We start from the raw sequence: 19,747 nt of genomic DNA, 5'->3' as shown, positions 1-19,747 counted from the left end.
AAGAGGGGGTTTTATATTGCCGGCATTGTAGTATATTTTATATACCTGCTTAGACCAAACTGCAAAATGAACAGGACCTAATTGGGATAAAAATATTGAAACCAGCCCACCCTCCTCATTATGCTGTGTGAGCATCTGGAAGATCTGTAACTAGAACGTAGTTACTCTTACTCTTGAGTGCAAGGAAAAAAACCTATGTCCTTGGTTAAACAGGTAATACGTTAGAGAAGCCACTTACTGCAACATGTTACAAGTTTAACAGGCTAAATCCTTTGGTCATTAATAGGGCCCTACCAAATTCACAGTCCATTTTGGTCAATTTCACAGTCATAGGATTTTAAAAATCTGAAATTTCATTATTTCAGATATTTAAATCTGAAATTTCAGTGTTGTAACTGTAGGAGTCCTGACCCAACTCTGAAGGCAGGAGCGCAGAAGTAAGGGTGGCAATACCACGATCCCCCTACAGTAATCTTGCATCTGCCCCCACCCTCTTGGGTTAAGACCCGCAGTTTAAGAAATGCTAGTCTCTCCTGTGAAATCTGAATAATAGAGGGTAAAAGTACACAAAAGACCAGATTTCACGCTCTGTGATGCGTTTTTCACAGCCATGAATTTGGCAGGGCCCTAGTCATTAAATAAATTGTCCCATAGCCCAACTGCAGACTAGCTAATCTTGTTACAGCCCAAGGGTGACAAGAATTAACCAGCTTCTCCACAATTCTAACCAGTAGGCAGGAACTGATTTTGCAGAATTCATCTTTATTTACATTTTCAATATTTAAAAAGTATAATTACAACACTTTTTTCCACTTTAAATTTCATAAGCTAAAAATTCATAATTACTGTACATAAAAAATAAAACTTGAAATAAATTCACTTTAGATTTGGAAGAGAGATACATATCACAATTAAATATTCCTTCCCTGGAAATATTCTTTTTACATTCTAAAAAGAGAAGCGTTCAGAGAACAGGAGCGGAATACACCTTTCCATATTAACATAAATGAACCAATTCTGTTGGATGCACAACTAAAAAGTTCACATTTGTGAAGTAACTGGAATATATTTAAGAACTCTACCACAGGATTCAGATTTTAGATACTAAGTTTAACCATTTAGAGAGTGTCCTGAACTCATCTTTCCAAGTTGAGGCCTGCTCCACAGATCAGAAAAACTTCCTATTCCTCTAAGAACAAGCTGTTAATACTTATCTGTGCAATAAGAGCAGGTCTGTTTCCTCTCCCCCTCCTTGTCCCAAAACCTTTGCAAATCTTTTTGGACTATTCCCATTTCAACATCCTCAAAGGAATAAACACCTCATTTGCGTACATATTAGGATAGTGTAACCACAGCATTTGGACCTTGGCTCAACTCTTACAGAAATGTTATAATTTGAACATGGTGGAGAGGGGCAGGGAGAGAGAGCTTTTGTGACTTAACACCAGTCCATGCCAGCAGCACTTAACACTACACAGGAATTTTATTACCCAATGTCAGGATGTCAAGAACCTGGGCATGCAGGAACCTACTATAGAGCTAATTAAACTTAAGTATGAGCATAATTGTTACAGAGAAAGAAAATGCACATTCTTTAAAGGGACACTATCATGCCATAATTAAGAAGCCTTGTTACTTTTAATTAAAAAATTTAAAATATAGCTTTTCACCATTTACAGTTCACTTTTTGCATTTCATCTTGTACAATAAAATTAGACTGATGTTTCATTTTATGGTTCTCATATGTTAACACAATCCTTTTGTACTTGAGTTTCCAACTTCTCTTCCAAAACTGAAGTTTAAAAAAATCAAACATTTATATTCAAGTTGATAGTTTTTAAAGGGTTTTGAAAAACCCTTTAAAAACTATCACTGACTTGCCATGTTGCTTCACACTTCAGTTGAGCAGCTTTTCTCCTTTGTCACCAACTCTTACTTCTCTCCTCACTCCCTCTGCTTCACTAAGTAATTCTCAAAACCATTTTGGGATATAGTTTATATGAGAACTACAGAACAAGACCATAAAAATCTAAATGTGGGGCCTAAACTATTAGGAAAGAAAAACTCAACTTATAAAAACAAATGACCAGTTAGAGTTTTAGAAGATCTAATGAGGACTTGATCCAAGAGGTTTTTTTTACCTCTTTGTCTGGGACATACAGTTGCAGACACCTCCCACAGTTTCAGCAGTATACTTCAGCAGTATATTTCCAGTTACACAAAATACCAGTTCATAGACACTCCCACAAAAGAAAAAAGGTGAACTCCCCCAACACAACTATATCACAAGACCCACCCACCCTCTATCTATTAGACCCCCATCGCCCTAAAAGCTCACAAGAAAATGAGCTTTTGCAGCATGTCTGGATATGATGGTGCACAACTGAAACTGACTTTATACCAAACAATAGGAAGAGTCTGGTCACCATTTCTCCATCACTCTGCATTCTTGGGCGTTCCACAGAACACTGCAGGATCATATTAAGAATTTTAGTTGTAGCTTCACCTAGCAAGAAACTTCTCAATCAAGACTACCACCACCACACGCCTCCACTTGCCAAACTCTACAAGATTCTAGTGCTCTAAGTCCTTACAACCACTGTCAAGTCTACCATATCCGCAGCAACACTACTCAACCTTCTTGGTAATCACAAGGTGCCCAGAGGGCTACAACCACCACCACCACCAGGTATCTAAGTAAGGAACTCCACGGCAGGTCTAAAAAGTCCATCTAACCTACCCAATTAGATAGCAGATAAATCCCCACAGATTCCCCAACACTCAAAAGCCACCAGAGCAATTTCTCCCTCTCCTTAGTCTTTCACCTGATATGGACCACCAGCACACCACCAATGATGGTATATACAGAGTAGCAGATGGGAATCCGCCGCTAAGGGCGGACAAAACAGTCATACTAAGTTACATACTGAGTGGTACAGAGTAATGCAGTAGAAATAAGAACCACAAACATTTTACAGCAATTCACACTCTTGTCTACAGTTTTAAGTGCCAGATTCCATAAGCATCAGATTTTATCCTGTGAGAGGTAAAAACACTAAACACACAATAAATTCATCCAAAACATATCAACATGATAAAAAACACAGAATGGGGAAGGTTTTTATGTGCACCCATACAGCTGCTCTTAAATATTTACATATAAATATTTGTATGTAAATAAGATCACAATTAATCATTTACCTTAAACTGCTCTTAGCAGCACCAAGTTAACCTAGGTTTGTTTTTTGTTTTTTTTTAAACTCTCAGCTTATAACATGGCTAAGGGCAACACAAACAGCTTTATAGCAGAAAATTCTACTGCTACATTGAAGACAATAGAGAGGTGGGTTAGGACATTACTGAAGGATGGGACCTTTTCTGACCAGCAACTCTCTTAGTGTTGACCTGAAGTTACTAAAGTCATTTTCATTTTCACAAGAGCCTTGCACTCCTAATATATTGAACTGTCTCAGAATATAATTCATCAGTGTTTAGCTATTTCAGGTAACTGCATAAGACACCTGAATGTTTCATTGACTGAAATAAGGACACCGCTAGTCATCATTTGGTCCATAAGGGAAAGGTTTTCACAAGATCTTTGAGCAGCACCAAGCTATTTGATGGACTCTCTCAATGCAAAAACCCACGGAAGGGGTAGCTGAAAGAAGTGCCTGGTTTCTTTGCGCATGCTTATTTTTAGTAATACCCAGTACTTTTGGGTGGATAGGATTCCTCAGTTTTGCGTCAATGTAATGTACACTATAGATAGACTGTGGAACTCTGACAATTTAAAAAAGCTGCAGTAGCTGATGTCTGAATCTTAGACACTAATTACAGAGCCCCAGGTTTCTTTTATTCTATGTAAATATCTGAAACCAACATATTACACACAATAAAATATTGCAAAAAATTAATCTGGTCCCCCAATTGGCTAATATTCTTACTGATTTATGGCACTCCCTCAAAATGTACTGAAAGCAAAAAAAAGAGTAACTTATTTAATAGCAGGGTCATTATACATGATTATCTAGATATACCCTTTTTACTCCTGTGTTTTCATATTTTCTACAGACTTATGTACAGTTAAATATGCCATTAATTTACAAACCATGTTAAAACTAGACAAATGTTTCACCTCACAAAACAAAAATCTCGCAATGTCTAGTAATATTACAAGTTCCAACAATATCAGAAACTTCCTTTACCTGAATGTAGGCAGTAATTACATTGGAACTTTGGTTCAGGTATTCAAGGAAATCATTTATTGTAGTATGATTCACCTAAAGATTCTATTGTACAAAGTAATTTCCACTGACTATACAGCTTGAACTAGCAAAGCATGACCACAGGTCACGTAGCCTCTAGGAAAAAAGCCTACAAAGTTATCTTCAGAGCCCTAAGTGGACGATGGCCTAGCTCTCACCCCCTATTGCATTGCACTGCTACGCATTACAGCAGTTGTGTTCATGGGGGACACTGAGGCTGCCACAGTCCAGATCAGAACTTGAGAAACAGGGACAAGGCATTCTCAGAAGGGGCCCTCACTTGTGATACAACCCTCACAGCTGAGACTGAGCCCAAGTCCTGCTAGTTTAGGAGGGTGCAATACAACCCTTTTAAGGGAGGAGTGTGAAACAGACTAGGTTGTAATCACTAGAAAAAAAGGCACCTAAATATGATTAAGCAAGTATCTACTTAGGAAAAAAGGAGAAGGTGGCTGTGTTCCTCTTCCCTGAAGGGATGATTCACATGGTACCAAGATATTATGGTGGTAGGCACACTAGAAAAGCACAGATCAGAGGGATTGTTATGCCTTTTTATGGCCTCCATCACTGCAGTAACCCAGAACAGCACCCCTATGAGGTATGGAAGAATTATCTCCATTTTACGGATAGGGAACTGAGGCACAAAAATCAAGGCTGAGATTTTCAGACAGGTTTATAGGAGTTACACACTCAGCTCCCATTGAAAGTAACTGAATTTGGCATCTAACTCCCTTAACCTCCTCTGAAAATTTCAGGCTAAGTGATTTGTCCAAGTGCACATGGGAAGTTTACAGCAGAACCAGGAACTGAACCAGAGTCCCAGTCCAGAGTATTAAACCACAAGATCATCCTTCCTTCTGCATTTATGCAATGTTACTCAGATATTAAAAAGGGTGCCTTAGAAATACATTATGTCAGTCTTTCCACTGGCTGTATTTTTCCCTTTTGCACGTTAATATGAAATAACAGTTGTAAAGAAATGAAGCCCGGAGTCTATGAAAGAAGTTGTGATTTAACAGTTGTGTGGGAAGGGTCTCCAGAATGATTTCTGAACCATGAGTTTTCCAGACTAAACATCCAAGTGCAAATTTCCTACTAGCATGAACACACTCACCTCCACTGACATCAGTAGAGTTCTGCTCATACACCATGACTGAATTTGGCCCATTCAGAGATTCAGGTGCACCATTATCTCCTTTGAGACACATCAACAAAACTATTAAACTGGGAATTTCTACAAGCATCTAGCAAACTGGGAATAGATTTAGCTTTGCACTTACAGAAGAAAAAGGTACGTAAATAATTAATCCAGAAGAAAGCCACAAAATTATCTTGCTTCTAAAAGGCAATCATCTTTCATGAAAAGAACACATGGGGACGGAGTATTTTGTATAGTATCCACCACCACTAACGTCAGTCACTAATGTTTGTTTAATGACCCATCAGCAAGAATGCGCCCAGCACTTCTTCTGCCAGAATCTCAGTCCACTATATGATGGGCTCCTCCTCCAAGAGACAAGGCCTGAAGATCATCTTCTTTGCCAAAAATAGTTTTCTATACTCCAAAGCTCATATGGCTTCGCTTTTATCTCACACACACAATTTCTGACATAACTCATTAACAAAACTTCATGTTTTGTCAAAGCACCCTCATTTATGCAAAAAGTGCAAAACAGAAAATTCAATACACATTCTTCACAATTTTACATATTCACTCTTGACTCAAGAACAATTTCTCATAATAATTCATTATTCAAGCCAGGGGCACTACAGGAGGAAAGAAGGGTATAAAAGTTAACTTCCACAACTCATCTGAACATACAAGTTAGGCAGAACATACTTAGTGCTACTAGAACTATTGTGGAAGAGAAACATATAAAATATAATTGGGGGCCAAAAAATAAATTTTGTAGACAATCAGAAGGGATGTGATACATCCAAATCCACATTCATGAAACATAAGTCATATGATGGAGTATAATTCTCCCAATTAAAAGAGTAAGGAAGAAAAAACATAATCCATAAGCGTCTCCCAACTGAGCATGGCAACAAGCTAGGTTTACAAAAACCAGTGCAGAGAAGTCACAGGAAAACACCCTTGTTCCAAATACTAATTTTTATTTGGCAAGGTGTTTTCTGTTGTCAGATAAAGAGTAACTACTGAAACAGTTACACAACTTCATTAATCAAAGAATGTGAAATCTCTCCAAGAGGTACTTAATATCAATATGAAGTTTTAAACCTGTGCAACTGAAATTCAAATCTGCACATCTGCTTTTAGACACACAAATCAACTCTCCTCCAGCTGACAAGCCCTGCTAACACCAATTAGGAGCATACACAGTTTCACTTTCTCCAAAAGTTTCATCAATTTCATTTGGAAAGTAATGAGCTATGTAGCATTAAAAATAAAATTAAAACACAAGTTAAAGGTCAAGTTGTTAGCATGGAAAGGAAATACTGGCTACATTTTTACTGCCAAAACAGCAGTCAGTTGACAGGCTCTGAAAACATATGACAGCAAATATTTACGCTGGAGTTTTACACTTGCATTTCACCAGAATCTCTGTACAAGAATTATACTGTACACTCCTTTCCAGTGTCTGATCCAATTGCTTCATGTTTAGAGACCTGCTTGGCTGAGAATGAAAGTCTATACCACTTTTGATACACATGCATCTTCCCCTCTGAAGAACCTATACAATCTACAGCTTTACATTCAAGGGCATGCCAGAAGTTTCTGATAATTCTGGGGAAACTGTGTTACAGTCTATACCTGCTTATCAGAATCCTATATATCATATCTGTTTAAGTTGTATGTCGTTGGATAGTTTTGCCTGTTATACTGGAAGTGATCTGTCAAGACACTGGCTCGGCCATACTGATAATCTCCATGTTGTGCGAATGCCATGAGTCCATTCTGAGACTTTTCAGGAGTGTTCCAGTGATGTTCCATATTCATAAGGTCTCCAGTTGTAACTGGAAGTAGCTGCTTCTTTGCTTCCTGATTTGCATCATATTTTGTCTGTGGAACAAAGAATTAATTAACTAACTACTTCTCTCAGACAACAGTGAGCAAAGAGCAGACACATGTTCCACACAGAAACCAGTCACATTAGACTGCAGTGGTTCTCCACTTGCGGCCCATGTGACATCCTCAGGTAGTATTGGAGCGGCCCACATAACATGTCATGGGCCATATATGCGGCCCACAATGGTAAACAGGTTGAGAACCCCTGCCTTAGAGGCTGTGCTCATTAATGTTTTAAATCCACAATTACTCCTAATGCAAATCTTCTGCCATCATCATTCCTAGTTAACAAGAGTCCTGATTTTGCTCAAAAGCCTTGAGCCACTAGTGAAACACGAAGTCAATCTAGGTTAGAACAGTGATCACAAGAAATCTTTTGTTACGTTCACCAGAACCCCCAAACAAACAAGTTATTGGCACACGTATTTGTGTGCTTGTAGAAGCTGAAAAGGAGCAAGAGCAGCACTGTATACATTTGTAAGAATGAATTTAAGTGGTGGTGAAAGATGCTATAATTTACAACTCTGGAGATAAGTCCACTGATGCCACAAATGTCACAGTAAGGAGCAGCAAAGCAAGTCTCCCCTTATGCACTGCTCCCCACTTCCAACGTCAATGTGTCTCAATCCACCCAAGGTCCAGGGGGAGCTCATTAACCAAGGCCCATTCATTTCTTGGTCTCCCCTGAGCCTGACAACTTGGCCATTTATGATTTTTGTTTGGGATTTTTTTTGTTACACAATTACCTGTTTTGGTCTGCTTATGGACAACTCATTTTACAAAGGCTATTTACAGTCAGTAGACAGTAACGGCTGACTGGCGTAGGTTTCACAATAGAGACTTACCTTGTTATACAAAAATACCCCTAAGATTGCAGTTAGCATCCCAAGAACGTTGGTGCTGGTGACTGGATTTCGAAGCATTATAAGGGAAACTGTAATGACCATGATCCTTTTTGTGGCATTTGCAACAGAGTAACTTAATGGGCTGATTAAGTTAAGAATACTGAAGGCGATGACATTCTGGGCAAAGTTACAAAATCCACTGATTATGAGCAGCATTAAAGTCCAGGACCAGTGGGACACTGTACTCTATGGAAAAAACAAAGTAAAAAAATGTTAATCTTCAGTTTCAGAGAAGAAATAGAGAACTTCATAAGGCAAAAAGGATGCAATTCACAATAGCTTCTCAAACAAGTCACTTGTTACTGGCATTTTGGTAGGGAGGGCTGAGTAAAAAGGCAGTGGTACACCACTATCTCCCCTCTCAAATTAACTGTTTTGTCCATTTCAACAGGCAACCTCACAACCTATGTTTTAGGCTCATCACAATCTGCTCTTCAGTGCTCTTGCCTCAAGGTGCTAGTGCCACATACCAGGCAAGTTTTGTTTTGCCTCGTGACTCTGTAGTGAGCCCTCACCATAACCTCAGTGCCTGCTTTTTCACCACTGTTTAGTGGCACATGGTGGCAATTACAATACTTCTTGCCTTAGATATGGGTAAATCTTTAAAAAGCAGGAGAGATGTCCAAGCAATTACCCTACCTTGAAGCTTGCCAAAGACTTACCAAGTCATTTTCTACTAGAAAGGAAGAAAGATCCACCAAAACCCATGTTGGGATCATGAAGAACACAGCATGACATCCGAGTATGTTTAGCAGCCGAAGATGATGTATTCTGGAATCTCTCAACACCTGATAAAGACATCAGAAATCACCCTTTCTCCAAGTATTGACCATCCTCACTCAAAGGATGGGGAATTATTTCAGCAAGTACAATTCCAAACATTTGACTCATTGATGTAGTGTTTGATCAAACAACTACAATACTTCTCTTTCACAGAACCTACAACTCACTTTGTACCATGTGATTAAAGATAACTAGCAGCCTACCTGAAGGCAGTGATGTACTGCCTAGTTGACTTGAATGCTGGAAGGGTCAACAGCCAAGTCTTTATTCTATATAAGGGCATCAGTCACATACTAATAAGTGCTAAATATTCTGTTTGGTATTAAGAAGTCTGACTTTTGTTCACAAGTTGATTTACATGTTTTAAATTTGGATTGTAGTTCCACTGCAGGACTTGGAGTAATGGCACTTCAGTCTGGAGAGAGGGGCTGGCTCGGTAAAGGTGCCATCCTTCAAATATGTTGTTAGACATGAAGACCTCTCAATCATTGTTGATGGAAGCTAAAGATTCCATGGCATGGAACAAAGCCAAGGATAAACTCTGGGTCATGGCCAACTTTCTTCACTCACCATAACAGCTAACTTCCAAGGCTTTGTGAACTATTGCTGGACATATAACAGATGCACAAAGCACCATATAAGAATACAAACCCAGTTCTATACTGGGAAATACATTCCTGCCATCCGAAAGGTGATGCCACATATTTAAGAGTTCCATCCAGCAGAACGAACAACAGAACTATTACCTTTTTGGAGAAGATGTTCTGAAGCGAGAAACAGAGTGTAGCAGCAAGAGCACTGATGAGTCCCCACATATCAAAAGAGAGTTCAGTGACTGTAGCCAGCAGTACACCACTGATTATAGGGATCAGTGATAAATACACCTGGAAGAGGAAGCAGATGACAGCAGCATGCATCTTCTAGGAACTTTCAAGTCAACAACATTCATGCACATTTTTAGAGGGACAACAAGATCCTGGGTTTCCGCTTTCACCTTGTTGCAGCTTCAGAAAATTATACTGTGCCAGATACATGGGAGGAGTCTGGCTCCAGATAGCCCAGAATAAGCTCGCTCTTCATATTTGGAAGGATTTCTTTACAATTATAAGGACTAGAAGCTTATATCTGTAAAATGAATGCTTACTCTCTGAAATCTTACAGTACTCGCTTGGGAAAGATTTCCACTTGCCCCATGTGAGTGAATTTTTCAATCCCCGTCATTAAATTCAGCATGGATTAGCAATGGAAAGGAAGATGAGGAATCACCAGTAATTTCCTTACCTTTGTAGTCTGTTTTTCTTTCATTATAATTCTTGACAGCAGAACCACCCATATTGGCATTGTTGCCTTTACTGAAAGCAGAAGGGAAGTTTAAATAAGGGTAGTAAAGTCAAACTATTCCCAACAGAAAAGCATGAATGGGGAAGTACACAGAAGTCTGGAAAAAGACATATCCAAACCCTAGTACTGAGGAAGAGTTAATGTCACAACTGAGATTATGAAAATAAAACAAAGATTAAGATCATCAACAAAGGTGCCGCAAGTACTCCTTAACTTTTGTCAAGTGGAAGTTTCACAAAACTGTTAGAAGCTCAAAGTGTTATGCTTTTCCTTTAAAACATCGTTTGTTTAGAATGTGGCTGAGCCTAACATTGATCATACATTTGGAGGGCTGGGGAGTCCATAGCTCAGGCTGACACAAAGAACCAGATTAAGAGTCTATAGAAAATAGTAAATAGGATGGGTAGCTCAAAAAGGGGAGTGGCAGGAATATAATATCAGGGGGCACCCGTGTTAGTCTGTATCCACAAAAACAACAAGGAGTCCGGTGGCACCTTAAAGACGAACAGATGTATGAGCATAAGCTTTTGTGGGTAAAAACCTCTTTAAGGTGCCACCGGACTCCTTGTTTTTGAGGAATATAATAGGCCACAAGGAGCAAACGTTACTAGTACATGAGCTGGGAAAGACTCTACAGGAACCAGGGCAGGGGTAACTCAGTTTCGAGGGAAGGGAAGCAACGAGGCTGAGCCAAGGACAGGTCAGAGAAATGGCACCCCTCCCCGCCCGAGGCGGGCCGGGCCGGGCCCGGAATAACGCAGGGGGCTCCCTGGGCCGGCTGAACTAGGCTCTGCGGCGGCTGCACGGAAGGGCTCAGCTCTCCCCGGCGCCCGGCACCCCTCACCTGTGTGCGCGTAGGACACCGGCACCCGCCAGAGCGAGACGTGCGCCGACACGGAGGCGAAGTACTTGCCGAAGGCGAGCGGCAGGATGTAGCGCGGGTAGGCGCGGGGCGGCAGCTGCGCGGGCCCGGCCGGAGGGACGCGCCAGGCGCGCAGCAGCGGCGGCAGGAGGCCGCAGAGCCCCAGGATGTGGAAGAGCGAGACGGTGACTGGCCGCGGGAAGCCACCCAGCAGCAGCTTGTTCACCACGTTCCCGCCCGCGCTCAGCCCGTACCAGGCCAGGCAGAGCGCGGACACCCGGGCGCCCTCCCGCAGCGCCGGTCCGCGCGCCGCGCCCGCCGCCGCGGAGCCGGAGCCGCCGCCGCCCGGAGCCGCCAGCGCGGCCGCCATCGCTACCTACGGGTCCCGACAGACCGCGGCGCAACGTCAGCGCCGCCAGCGCGTCGCTTCCTGGGGGGGCCCTCCCCGCCATGCCACAAGGCTCGAGCTCGGGGCTTTGCACGTGGCGTCACTTCCGCTCGCCTGGCTCTGGCTCCGCCTCCGTCCGGGCAGCGAGGAGCCGGAACGGGCCCCGGCAGTCCGGGTTTGCGGAGAGCGTCGCGTCCCGGCGGGGCCGAAGCCCGCGGCTGGGGTGGGCCACAGGCCTCTACGCCCGGTGGGGTCCGTGCCCGGGCGGCGGGGCAGAGCGGCCCGGCCCGGCCCCGCCAGCGTCGTGGGGCGACGCGAGGCTCGAAGAGGAGGCGCGCGGTGCCCTTGGCGGGAGGCAGCACGAACGCCGAGGTAACGGGCGAGGCCCCGGCCCGGGGGGAGGCCCCGCAGCACAGGGCTCGCCCCGTCCGAGAGACGAGGAGGGAGGTAATGTCTTGGACACCCCTCTCTCCGCGGGACTGCTTGTCCCTCTCCGCCCGAGCGGGTCCCGTGAAAGCCGTTCCCTCCCCCTCCTGGCCTCTCTGCGGGCCGGGCTCTGGTGCAGGCCGATGGACGGAGGCGGGGGAGCGAGGGCGCGGGGCTGCCCCACCCCGGGCTTGAAATGCTTTCCGTCAAATACAGGGCTGACAAGGGGGGTTAAGGGCTCTCTGCAGCGCCCCCCGGCCCCCCACACAGCGGCGGTTGGTGCTAAGCGCAGGGGAAACCTGGCTTTGATTTCAGCTCCTGAGCGCCTGCCTCGCCCCTCGGCCAGCAGCCTCTCACACGTAGAAACGCAAGAGCAGCCCAGGCATGCAGCAACTACCCCGAAACTCCCTGACCGACCTTTTCCTCTCGAATAGTTCAAACACGGCTAGTGCAACTTAAACACAACGCGGTAGTTCTGGAAGATTCCCCCCGAAACCAGCTGTTACGTCACCATGAGCACACACCAGCTGTAAAATAATTAAGGGCGAGGGAGGACGGTGGTACAATTTCAGAAGAGGGAAGTGCCTAAAGAACTAACTGGTGCCAGCTACTCCATAGAATTAACCTAGGTAGAACTTCCACAGACCTAACTTACTCATGAATTGTTACAGGAATATTAAACTCAGAAGCAGTCTACATTAGCATGCGTTTGACGGAGTCGTTAGTCAGGGTCAGTGCATTTATAGAGGTTGTCATGGGAGTCTGCTTGCTTGCATTTAATAATGGTGACAGAGCTTTTTTGCATTATTTTTGTGAATAGCCTAAAAAACAAATACTAATAACCATACACTGGAGATGTACTCTCTACTATCTAATGCATATCATTAATAAAGATCAGGAAGGCTTGGAAAAGCATTTAGCCAAGAGGCAGATCTCACCCCCACCAATAAAAATTACCAAATCACACTCTTTACTCTGAACTGCCTCATGTCTGCCACCAATCATGCCTGTCCTAACACCATTGTAGTAAGGTACACATATGTATATTTTGCCCCTTGACAATGGTCACATAGAGGGGATGCAGAGATTACAGTCTTTGATGTAGTCTACCAGTGCTGTTGTTTCTCTGTACTCCCCTCTGACTCCAGGCAGCTGTTAGTTCTAAACACTTTAGAGGGAAGGTGTGTTTTTGATCTGTGTACAGGACCTAGTATATGACTAGGATTCCTAGATACTAGCACATAAAACCAATAGGGTGAGGGGTAGGGAGCACAAAAGGCACTTTTTCCCCCTAAGATAGCATAGTTACAAAAGAAAGTACTTCACGTAGGTAAAAGCACATGAACTTGTTTACGTGAAGTAAAAAGGGTACAGAACGATAAAGCTGACTAGTTTTTTTTTCAGTTTTGTAATTTTTTTCTCAGGGAATAGATGGACAGGAGTTTTGGGACCTCCTCTGTATCTGAGGTGTTAGCTGTGTGGGACTGAAGGCCTTAGTCCAGGACTCCCAGGGCATCACTTTCTTGGTGACAGAATTTTTCCACTTGCAATCTGTGGTAAACAAATGAGGTATCCCCCTCCTTCAGGCTTCAGCTGCTCACAGAGTGAGGTGAGGGCAGCTCACTGTATACACCACTGTTTCCTTCCCTGCAAATGGAAAAAAATCAAGACCTCATTTCACATCTTGTGATTTCTTGTCAAACTCCTACATTTCCAAACGTGTTTTTTGATGTGAAACACCCCCACCTCCCTCTTCCCCTCTCACTAATTTTAAAATTCAGGGGAAAATTGCTAACTGTCCATCCACCTACCCCACATTTAAATGAGCACTGAATTTAGTACTAATGAAAGACATTGCAACCCAGAGTCCTGGAAAATGAACTCCACAAACCACCACAGGAAGCAGTTTCCTCACTTACACAATTCATTCATGAATTGGAGGGGTCATCTGCAGGACAACACAGGTAACTCACACTATTACTAATTCAGATAATCTGCCTTCCACTTATACTATCAGTAAAGATGCCAACTGGGACACTTGTTTAAAAGTGTGCTAGAATAAGACCAACTAATTTCATAGTTAGCATCGCATGGGTGTTCACTCAAAATTCATGCACACCAGATTTGGACCAGGGAGCGCGAACAGCATAGTCAGTCCTCCATGCTAGCCACTCTTGGTCACCAATTTTAACAGTAAGTGTTTCAGTAGTGCTTAAAACTTATAGATAGGGATAGTTATAGATGTAATTGCTTTGGTACAATGCATAATTATTTTCATGAGGGGCTCCCCTCATAAGTGAAGGGAGAAAGTTTTTTTTAAAAAATTAGATTTGTATTGACAGTGGTAGTCATGGGCAAGATTAACACACCTACTCAGGTGGGATAACATTCCTGAAAAGTTTGAGGTAGTAGCATTAGTAAAACATTGTCTAGCAAGAGTAAGTGTTGTGTCGGGCTTTTTCCCTAAGTGCATTGAACACAAAAGGATAATACTAATAGCCTGCTGGGAACCTCCTCTCTAACACATCACATAACTTTTACAATGAAGCAACAGATAGCTTGTTAAGGCCACTGTTTCCATACAGTCTTCCTCCTGGGGATGGGAGTTTCTAGTCTTACCACCAATACTGATAAAACACTTCTTTACGCTTGTTAAAAATCTGCAACCATTTAAGGGAAATTATTGTTGAGTGTTTGAGCAGCATCATGTAAAGTGTTCGTAGTAAACTAAGGCTAACTAAAATATAGAATGCGAGACACATTGAATGGTTCCTGGATAGGTAAATATCAATTGTTTGTACTGCTTATTTCTTCTATGCATCCTTTGAAAAATAAAGGAATTTATATAAAACCATCTCAGCACACCTAATATACAGGCACCCATACTGGAATGGGGCCATATCAGAACCTAGATTCATACATGGGAGCCTTTCAATGCCACAGTGGAAGGAGATGTCTGTTCTACACTTGTTAGATTGTAAGTGTTAGGGCAAGGACAGTGCATTTTGGAAAGCACCTAGGGTACAAGCAACTGGCTAAGAAACAGTCCATGCAAAAATATGAAAATACACAAAGGTAAACATGTACAAGGTAAACTTCATTTGAACTGGTTTACAAAATTAACAAGACCACCTTGTAAACATCTTCAACATTTGCTGGAGCTGATAGAACATCACCGTTTACACTAATAGACCATGCTGAAATATAAATGTCTTTGAACCTATTTCTGACCCTGGATTACTTCCAACTTGGTTGACGACCTAGTTTAGAACCATGAAATCTAGTCACACAAGAGATTTAAAGCACACAGTAATCAGTGGAATGTCTGATCAGTTTGTAGGGCTGTGGACAAGAGCTGGGTCTGATACTTTAGACTCCTCCCCTAAAAAATAGATGAAATTAAGATCATCACAGTGGTTAGTCAGCCTCTGGGCACTGTGGCAAGTTGCTTGCAAATGCCAGTGACAATTTAGAGTATTATATTCCTCTACAGACCCCTGTAGTGCAGCCAGAATTTCAGAAGAAATGGAGTAAACAGGAAATAAAACAGTGGCCAAAAATTATGTGGTGGATCAGAGCCCAACCATTCCCTTCTGAGAGTAACCCTAAATTCAAAGGCCCTAAGATGGGCAGGTTAATAACCAAGGTCTTTCAGGGAAAGGGGAAGCAAACAGACTCCCTGGGGTGGGGGGGGTGTTTTAGTGTGTAAGTTTTCTAAATAAATAAATGTCAAGCATCTTCCCCACCCATTCCACCCTTTCCAAGACACAAGGTGATACTACCTTCCCCAGCTCCAAACAGCTTGGGTAGTCTTTATCACTGCAGAAGGGTAAAAAATGGAAGTAAACTGAAAATATACTTGGAAACATTTTTATGGTGGCTGGTTTTTCCAGCTGAGAAGCCTTTCTAATTCTGAAGTCCTGGAGAAAAGGGAACAACTAGGCACTGAGGAGAGATTTTGAAATACCCATATACAGCAGGTTTCAATATTTCACAAGCCAGGCAAATCACAGAAGCATTCAGTCTGAATGGGAAAGATTAGATTTTAAAAGCTTTTCTCATTGTACTCCATGGAACAAGCCAATGCTAACCTGGTGAATAACATCCATTATAGAAAGTAGATTTTGTTTGAAAATTAAGAGCCTGATCCTGCTCTCACTAAAATCAGTGGGACTTTTACTAGGACCTCAGTGGAAGCAGGATTGTTGATGTATCTAATGTTACTGCAGTGGCAGTAATCCAGATTTTTTTTTAAAGCACCAGCAGGCCAAAAGCCCAATACCAGATGCTGTAAAAGTAAATTGTTCCAATTGCTAATATATTAACAGGAGCTGCAAGTATTTTGCCTGTATTGAATATAAAAATATTACTGAATCAGACTGTGATCAGAGGTGAAAGACATTTTACAATTATTATTACTACATACAAAAGTGGACTGAAGAGAAAGCTGAACAATTAGCTCAACTTGTGAGGTATAGTAAAAGTAACTTGGAGGACTCTCTCCGAACCAAGCACATTCTCCCTGGATTTAACCATAGTTAAAATTATCCAGTATATATTAGTAAATATTGCCAGCACACTTGGAAGACTAAGAAAAGCTAGACAGTACATCTTATATGACTAACGACCTTTAACTGGTTTAGAAAGTAGACTAACAGGATGCAGTTTTAATCACACTGCTGGCAATATGTACTTAGCTTCAACTTGGCTTTTCTGAACTGACCAAACTTTGAAAGTAACCAGTTTAAATATAAATAATTCACAAACTTTTTTGTGCAAATTTTTTTATTTCCACATTTATATCACAATGTGTCCACTTAAAGGACCAAATAGCAAAGTTGCTCCCTTCTGCATCCCAAGAACACAGAAGTCTAATTACTGTACATTCACTAAGGCTCTTTGTTTTTGCAAATTGCGTTTATGATGGATATCCATAAGGCAAACAATATCTAAAGGAATGGTAACAAGTATATTTCCAGCATATAAACAGGCTTCCTTTTTCCCCTCACAGTACAGTTACAAACTTGTAGCACCCTCATTCCTTTTGGATTCTAGAAAAGGTGAATTTTTCTAGAGGTTTGCAGGAAGGGAAAAGGAGAAAAATGATTTGGCTGGTGGTGGAAGAAAAAAATTAAAAAAAAAAAACCTAGTTTTTGCAGCATTTCTGAGAGACTGGATTTTAACTGAAACCAGACTAAAGTATGTGGATGCCTATGGAATGTTGAGCTGAAGCCGGATCGCCAACCTGCAGTGCAACACCTGCTGTTTAAAACCCAATCTTTGCACCACATAATTTGAAAAGAACACAATCATGTTCAAAGATCTGATGCAAATAAAAACTAGATTTTTTGCACATTGTCTCAGACATCTCACTGCCAAATAAACTCAAATCAAGTCAAATAAATAGATGCATATTTTGTTAAGGTAATTTCTACAATTTTATCTGTACCTGCCTGTAATAAGATTCCGGCATTCACAAAGTGCTGGAAATCATCTTCACTTCTTGGGGACTAACACTTTTTTATAGCTGGCTTGCTATAGAGTTTTGAACTCAAATTATCAACCTTCGAATGCCTTCCTTTGCAATTTTGTTAGTAAACTGGTAGCAGCATTTCACAAAAGGAGAATTTAAAGGAAAGAGCTGTAAACAACCAGCTCCTTCAGACCCTCTGCTCGTTGGCCCTGTTTGTCCAGGACAGGAGGCTCTCTCCATGTTAAGTGGCATAGTGTCTGCCATTTTTTCTAACTGCTGATGTGAGAGCATTTTAGCAAAACTGTACTCAGTCTAGGCAGACATAAGGCAGGATGTTCAATCTACCATCATCCCCATGTGGATCTAAAGATATGCACTGCGTCCAATTATACCAGTTACCCTGTGTATCATAACAGCCATTCACGCCTGGCCAGTGATGTTCACGTATTCTGTTGAGGTCATCGCTTGTGACCTCTCTTGTGACCCCAGGCAAGTCTGTGGGTTTGCTGTTAGGAGCTAGAACATGAGTCTTTCTAGCTTCTCTTCTAGTGCTTTCCTCCTGCTTTAAATATTCAGACATGAAGTAGTGAGCTCCTGGGGTTTGTACTCCTGATGAAGACAGCAAGCTACTTTGTCTGTTTAAATACGACTGAATTATTTCATTTCTGGATAACTCTTTCCAGTTCGTTTGTTCAAAAGGACTTTGCAGGTTGGGTTTTTGCTCCTGCTTGTCTGTTTCTGTCCTGTGCTGTTCAGCGACTACAGGGATTTCTGCCTGCAAAGAATCTTTTTGTGTTAAAGGTTTTATCTGTCCGGTCATGGGATCAAACGTGAGTTTTCTTTCTTTTAATCTCACAGGTTTCACACCCCCTTCTACAACCTGCCCATCCAAATTGACTGTATGGTCTCTGGGTCTGTACCTTTTCTTCTTCTTACTATCTGAACCTGAAGCAGCATCATCACTGTCCATTTTTGAAGTGTCCGGTGAAAAGCCAACATGTGGCGTCAGAGATTCCCCAGGATGCAAGTTAGTTTTGCAGCTAGGAGATGTGTGCTGAAGTGTCCCTGCTGTGTGCCTGTGCTGGCTTTCAGAAGATGCCTGCTCCTGCCAATGTTGAGATACCTCAGTTCCTGATTGCTGAGAAACCTCCAGTCTTTTTGCTGGCATTGGAGGTGTTGATGGTTGCATCAAGGAAGGGGGTGGTGGTGATGGCACCTGTGCAGTATCTAAGAACTGGGACCTTTGAGATGGACTAGGTATTGAACCCTTTGGTGAGTATGTGATATGCTGTCGAGCAAATGTGTCATGCCTAATATTCCCAGGATTAAATGAGGAACAGCGGGGACTCTTAGGTTGGTGCTGTCCTGTGGTTTCTTCCAATTTATCATGCTGCTGAAGCACTGCAGTCTTTAATAATGAGGAAGTGCTTGAAGGTTTTACAAGTCCTGGAGAACTGGTGTGAGGTTTTACAGCATTTACTGGGATCTTACTGTGTTTGTCATTTTCACTATGTTCTGTCCTGCTGCTTTCAGGCCCTGGATGCAGGTTTACATCTACAGGACTGGGGAAACTTTCAGGGCTCCCCGCAATCCCATTAGTTGGTGGTGGAGAAGAGTTTTGTAATACTTCATGACTACCTTTGGAAACTTTAGAAGGAGGGGGGCCCTGATGCCCATCCCTATGTTCGCCTTTCCTTTTCCGATTTCCCAGTTTTTCTGTTTTCGGGGAGTTTAGCTTTTGGATATCATTCCTGCTTTTCAATTCATTGATGGGCTTTGATCCAGTTACTACAGCAGGTGGCAATTCTGGTTTACAGTTGTGTGCACCACCGTTTGCTGATCCAGGTGGATTTGGTAATCCTCTTGGAACGGATTCATTCTGGGTTACAGGTTCTATTAGTTTTTGCCAATTCCGTAGCAATTTCTTGGCACGTTTGGCAAGTTCCTCATTGGATGTCTTCTTTCTTACATCATTGATGAGTTTCCCTAATCTTGTTTCCTATAAAAAGTGAGAAGAGTTGTTTTACAAAAATTTAATTCTGAACAGATAGCATGCAAGTCAAATTGTAAGATGCATTTTCACTTGTCAGTGCATACCGTTCTGCCAAATATCAAACCAAAAATTCACAAAGAATGTAGGAGCTAAATAAGATATTATGCCATTAGTCTTTTTGGAAGGGATTGATTCAGCTGACCCCATGCTCCACCATTTAGGAAACCTACTGTAAGTTTGATTATTTATCTCTTCTCTTTCTCCACTGGCTGAAGTGCCA

At 42.1% G+C, this 19,747-nt stretch overlaps 2 protein-coding genes and 1 long non-coding RNA gene across 7 annotated transcripts in view; 1 reads left to right on the top strand and 2 right to left on the bottom strand.

The window, feature by feature from the left end:
• Positions 1-742: 742 nt before the first annotated feature.
• On the bottom strand, positions 743-11,557 carry SLC35E1 (solute carrier family 35 member E1). The gene is made up of 6 exons (XM_077841935.1): positions 11,170-11,557; positions 10,266-10,336; positions 9,731-9,868; positions 8,864-8,989; positions 8,142-8,387; positions 743-7,290 (listed from the first exon to the last, which is right to left on the bottom strand). The coding sequence occupies exons 1-6, from the start codon at positions 11,555-11,557 to the stop codon at positions 7,057-7,059; spliced, it is 1,203 nt and encodes a 400-aa protein (XP_077698061.1). The 3' UTR covers positions 743-7,056.
• A 142-nt stretch (positions 11,558-11,699) lies between these two features.
• Positions 11,700-19,747, top strand: part of LOC144280092 (uncharacterized) — a 37,507-nt gene continuing 29,459 nt past the window's right edge. The window contains exons 1-2 of the long non-coding RNA XR_013348728.1: positions 11,700-11,947; positions 18,333-18,746. This is a non-coding gene — a long non-coding RNA (uncharacterized LOC144280092). The remainder of the gene's footprint in view (positions 11,948-18,332; positions 18,747-19,747) is intronic.
• The window catches only part of MED26 (mediator complex subunit 26), a 52,300-nt gene continuing 45,843 nt past the window's right edge, over positions 13,291-19,747 (bottom strand). The window contains exons 3-4 of one of the 5 annotated variants that reach the window (XM_077841827.1): positions 19,113-19,473; positions 13,291-13,648 (exon numbers count right to left, since the gene is read on the bottom strand). In XM_077841827.1, the coding sequence (XP_077697953.1) occupies positions 13,599-13,648; positions 19,113-19,473 (411 nt within the window). In that variant the 3' untranslated portion in view covers positions 13,291-13,598. Of the gene's footprint in view, positions 13,649-15,077; positions 19,474-19,747 lie in introns of those variants that run through there. The other 4 variants (XR_013348727.1, XR_013348726.1, XM_077841826.1 and 1 more) reach the window with 4 other exon arrangements.

The sequence above is a fragment of the Eretmochelys imbricata genome, chromosome 25 (genome assembly GCF_965152235.1).
Source record: "Eretmochelys imbricata isolate rEreImb1 chromosome 25, rEreImb1.hap1, whole genome shotgun sequence".
Classification (NCBI taxonomy): Eukaryota; Metazoa; Chordata; order Testudines; family Cheloniidae; genus Eretmochelys; species Eretmochelys imbricata.
The sequence above is the reverse complement of the archived record's forward strand: the minus strand, read 5'-3'. Positions and strand labels throughout refer to the sequence as shown.

Excerpts from the sequence above, each read along its gene's own strand:
- SLC35E1 (XM_077841935.1), bottom strand. The coding sequence starts at position 11,557 with ATGGCGGCCGCGCTGGCGGCTCCGGGCGGCGGCGGCTCCGGCTCCGCG. Across the intron at positions 9,869-10,265 it reads AAGAAAAACAGACTACAAAG|GTGTATTTATCACTGATCCC; the intron begins GTAAGGAAATTA and ends TTCCTCTTCCAG. Across the intron at positions 8,388-8,863 it reads TTCTAGTAGAAAATGACTTG|AGTACAGTGTCCCACTGGTC; the intron begins GTAAGTCTTTGG and ends TTTTTTCCATAG.